Consider the following 4,828-nt stretch of genomic DNA (forward strand, 5'->3'; position numbering starts at 1 on the left):
TGTGCGCTCCACTAATATTGATCAGTTCTGGTGCACGCGCTTTTGGTGTAAGCGTGAAACCTGCGGGAATGACTAAAATGCGCAATACAAGCATTTAACCAGAGCAAATGAGACGTGTGTGTGTGTGTGAGAGAAGGGGTCGTCGGAGAGAAGACGGCGAGAATGCGCGGCTGATGTATGATTCCGATCCCTGGCCGATCGATCGGTGCATCTCTAATTGAAATCCATTGTGTTGCAGTCAGCAACTACAATAAAAAATAAAAGGCTTTTAGGCATATCGACTTGTGATGTCTTTCTGAATTAAGTCAATTTATAATTTTTCTCCTGTTCTGTAAGCGACAGATTCAGGGAGTGTCTTATGGAGTAAAGATAAGGTAAATGTTTTTAAGTATCTTTCTGAAGTGTTTTTCTTGAATATATAATTGTGTGAAAATGCAATATTTATTCCATTTTGTGACCGTTTGTCCAAGCTAGTAAATTTACTGTAGCTCACTGGATCTGATGCAGTCAGTGACACACTAAAGCTTATTTGTATTGCATGTTTTAGTTATTAACCTACACCAAATACTTAAGGAGCTTTACTTTCTAATATCAAGAACTAAAACTCAATTTACAATGGCTGCTGCTTGTCTATTTCCTCCCTTTTTCTTTTTACAATTATTTACTTCTACATTGTGGTTCGGTTTTTCCTGTATAACACGAGCTGTTATTGTTCAAATGTCAAAGCTGCTCTTTTCCATATAATGATAAAATGTATGCTGATCACACCACTTTTGCTTGTTATATATACCACTAAGTCTGACCTGTCTTGCACTTATGTAAAGAACGGTTCATACGTTTTTTTTTTTTTCTTTAGTCATGGTGTCGTATAAGATCCTATTTCCCTTCCTCCATGTCTGATCAGAAAGTTATCTTGATATCTTGTCCCAGCTAATCGGAAAAAAAGCTTTTCATTAGCAGTAAGCTCATAGGCTAAAGCTCAAAATATAAATAAATATATATATATATATATATATATATATATAAAAATGACCCTTAATGAATATATAACCCACTTTTTTTTATTATTATTATTTTTTTATTTTTTTTTTATTTATGTATTTATTTATTAGCCTAAATAAGCTGACGAAATATTGTAACTGTGAAAGGTGAAAGCTGGCTCACTTTTTACAACTTTCCTTACAAAAAATAACCAGCCTATGGTTTTACTATTAAAATTAATATTTTATTTAAAAAAAATGGTTATAGTGTAACAATCGGCCTTATCTGAAGATGTTACAATAATTAAAAGGGGTCAGATTATACTGTGTGAGGTAAAATAAGTGTTTTTAAAAAGATGAGACAAACGACAAAAGTAGACTGCATAAATAGTGTATTTACACAATGCACAAGGAACTTAAAACAACACCATAAAACTAGAATAACTTAGGCTGTTAAAAGCAGATTGTCCATTTGGATCATACCCTAAAACAGTCCTTAAGAATCCTAGTGGGTTGAAGTTCCAAGGTAAAAGTGTCCACTGGTGTATATACAGTCCAAAGAAAGTGATTGTCCAAGATGTGTGAGATACTGGAATGGTAAATCCATAAAACTCCACAATCCAGCATGTTCAGTGTTTGGTCAATGACCCTGTTTGTTTGTCATGCTGCTTGCTTTATACTGGTCTACTTCCTGATTCCTGTCATGTGATTAATCAAATGAGAGGCAGACCCATTAACATTTAAAGACATCCACACATTAAAATGAATAAGAGGATTAAAATGGCTAAGACAACATGTAAAACCATTAAAACTCAAATGTATAGATCTAAAACCATCTTCAAATATATTGAGCGGTATAAAACGCATCTTTTTGTGACCATGTCACAATTAAATCATGGTAACCATGCACAAATTAACCATGGATTTACTACACTAACCATCGTTTAACCATGGTATTTGTACAACTGTGGTTTTATGTGGTCTGTGCTACTTGGGCGTTTCTTTTTGTGTTATGAGCGTTTGCAGCATATGGGACCCTGGACCACAAAACCAGTCATAAGGGTCAGTTTGTACCATCTGAAAGCTGAATAAATAAGCTTTCCATTGATGTATGGTTTGTTAGGATAGGACAATATTTGGCCGAGATGCAACTATTTGAAAATCTGGAATCTGAGGGTGCAAAAAAAATCAAAATACTGAGAAAATCTCCTTTTAAAGTTGTCCAAATTAAGTTCTTAGCAATGCATATTACTAATCAAAAATTAAGTTAATATATTTACAGTAGGAAATTTACTAAATATCTTCATGGAACATGATCTTTACTTAAAGGAGACATATTATGCCCCTTTTTACAATATGTAATATAAGTCTCTGGTGTCCCCAGTATGTGTCTGTGAAGTTTCCGCTTAAAATACCCCACAGATCATTTATTATATCATTTTGAAAATGCCTATTTTGAGTGGAAGCAGAAACATGCTGTTTTTCGTGCCTGTCTCTTTAAATGCAAATGAGCTGCTGCTCCCCGCCCCTTTTCCAGAATAGAGCTGCGCCATTACAGCTAGGACCTGCTAAAAACATCTGTTTTAGTTCTGATTATCATGTTTACCGCGCTGAAATCATGCGTTTTCTCTAACTCTAAATAGTGTTCGTATGTGCAGCCAAAGACAGAACAGTTAGCATGTTTTGCTCAAACTTTCGCCATGGCATTACACCGTTGTCGCTTGCGAAAACACAATAACAGCGCCTTGGGTAGAAACTTACAGATTAAGGGGCAGGAATATTATAATGAGATCCCTTTGCCACGTCACCAAGGGAGCGAAATCAGACACGCTCGTTTTTTCGGACGCAAAATCTATAATTTTAACCCATACAATGTATTTTTGGCTATTGCTACAAATATACCCCAGCGACTTAAGACTGGTTTTGTGGTCCAGGGTCACACATGTGCCGTCAAGCTGATGATGTTTTAATTTGCGGGTGCTTTTTCTATTTGCATGTGTTTTCTAAAGTTGCAGTGCGTTGAGCTCTCACGGCCACTATATAACGGTGTATGTGACAAATAAAAATCTTGAATCTAATGGTGTTTTACGAGTATGCCCTTTGTGGCTGCTATCAACCCAAGATGCACACTTCTGCCAAGTCCATAATGAGGCGAGCTATCAGACTTAAACCAGGCTGTCAAAGTGGCATTGTCATGAAAATGTGGACGCAGTGTTGACAAGTGCTTTTGTGAAGAGATTAAGAGCTGCATGCAATTCCAGTTTAATAGAGTACAGAAACATTTTATGTCAACACATCTGGAGAGAAATAGAAAGTTTTATTTTAGTCTCGTGTCTAACTTTCTAACTTTCTAAAACTTTTCTCTGCATTCGCATGACAACTTTGGACTTAAAGGGATAGTTCACCCAAAAAATGAAAATTCTGTCATTAATTACTCACCCTCATGTCGTTCCAAACCCGAAAGACATTCATTCATCTTCAGAACAAAAATTAAGATATTTTGATGAAATCTGAGAGCTTTCTGACCCTCCTCCATAGATAGCTATGTACTGTACCTGAAACGTTCCCAGGCCCAGAAAGATAGTAAGGACATCATTAAAATAGTCCATGTGACATCAGTGGTTCAACCTTAATTTTACGAAGCTACGAATGTACTTTATTCAACAATTCTTCTCCTCCGTGTCACCATCTTCCGCTATTCATGCGAGTATTTTGGGTGAACTATCCATTTAAAAGCTGTTAGCATAAAGACAAGGATTTGTTTAATTTGACCATCTTTATTTTTGGTTATGTTAATGTGTAATATTTAAAATACACTTATCTATTATTTTAATAATTTTATAAGCATTTGTTTGTTTATATTTTCTAATTAGGCACCAAATAGCTAGAGTACACTTGGGAATAGGATATACAAACACACCTTACTTTCTCTATAAATAACCATTTATGTGACTGCAGGGTCCAGGCCTTGGAGCACTACAAAGCGGTCATGAACATGGGCTATAGCTCCACCAAGAGCAACATTTCCAGAGGACTGAACAGGGCTTCCATCCGAAAACAGACCCAGCGCATCCAGCAGACCGTCAGCAGCTGGACTGATGTGGCCATGTCAAACATCCGCAAAACCTCTTAAAAGAGGCACCTGTTTTCATTATGCTACTAAACATGTATGTCGTCTTGCGTTTCTCAGTATATGCCAGAAGAGGCCTTGTCCAGTATTTTGAATGGACCGTTTTCTTATCTGTCTGTATCTTCTAAGTGTTTAAAGTAAAGGGCAACTGAATATACTGTATCACTATTTGGGAACATTTAGCATTTACAGCTGCTAATTATCAGATGTATGTGCATGATTTTAGTTAATGCACATTCCTGGCTCAGTGTGCTTGACGTAATGAAGCATTTATCAATTCTGCTGTGAAAAAACACCAAAAGATGTGAATACCAAATGTAAGCATATTTGAAATACATGTGTGGAGAAGTCAAGGAATTAGAAAAAAAAAAAAAAAAGCTCAAATGTTATTCATCAAAAAAAGACATACACAAAATACATCCAAAAAACCTGAATATTGTTTATTTTTATTTTGTTTGGTAAAAAAAAAAAAATATCCATCCGACTCTAAACTGACATAGATTCTGACTGTGGGAGATGTTACTAATGTTATTATGTTTGCTAACTGTCAAACCTATTTAGTGGAAGTTTATTAACAGTATTTTACTACTTTGGTACTTTACACAAATACTAACGTTTTACATAAACTCCGTAACGCAGTGTTTCTCAATCCTGGTCCTGGGCGCCTCCCAGCACTGCACATTTTGTGTGTCTCCCTAATCAAACACGCCTGATTCAA

At 35.9% G+C, this 4,828-nt stretch overlaps 1 protein-coding gene across 4 annotated transcripts in view; it reads left to right on the plus strand.

The window, feature by feature from the left end:
- Nucleotides 1–4,475, plus strand: part of pimreg (PICALM interacting mitotic regulator) — a 27,435-nt gene extending 22,960 nt beyond the window's left edge. For 2 of the 4 annotated variants that reach the window (XM_016501413.1, XM_016501417.1), the window contains exon 5: nt 3,939–4,475. In XM_016501413.1, the coding sequence (XP_016356899.1) occupies nt 3,939–4,113 (175 nt within the window). In that variant the 3' untranslated portion in view covers nt 4,114–4,475. Of the gene's footprint in view, nt 1–336; nt 375–3,938 lie in introns of all 4 variants that reach the window. The other 2 variants (XM_016501414.1, XM_016501415.1) reach the window with 2 other exon arrangements.
- The last annotated feature ends 353 nt before the right edge of the window (nt 4,476–4,828 follow it).

This window comes from Sinocyclocheilus anshuiensis, unplaced genomic scaffold (assembly GCF_001515605.1).
Source record: "Sinocyclocheilus anshuiensis isolate Anshui unplaced genomic scaffold, SAMN03320099.WGS_v1.1 scaffold1332, whole genome shotgun sequence".
NCBI classification, from domain to species: Eukaryota; Metazoa; Chordata; class Actinopteri; order Cypriniformes; family Cyprinidae; genus Sinocyclocheilus; species Sinocyclocheilus anshuiensis.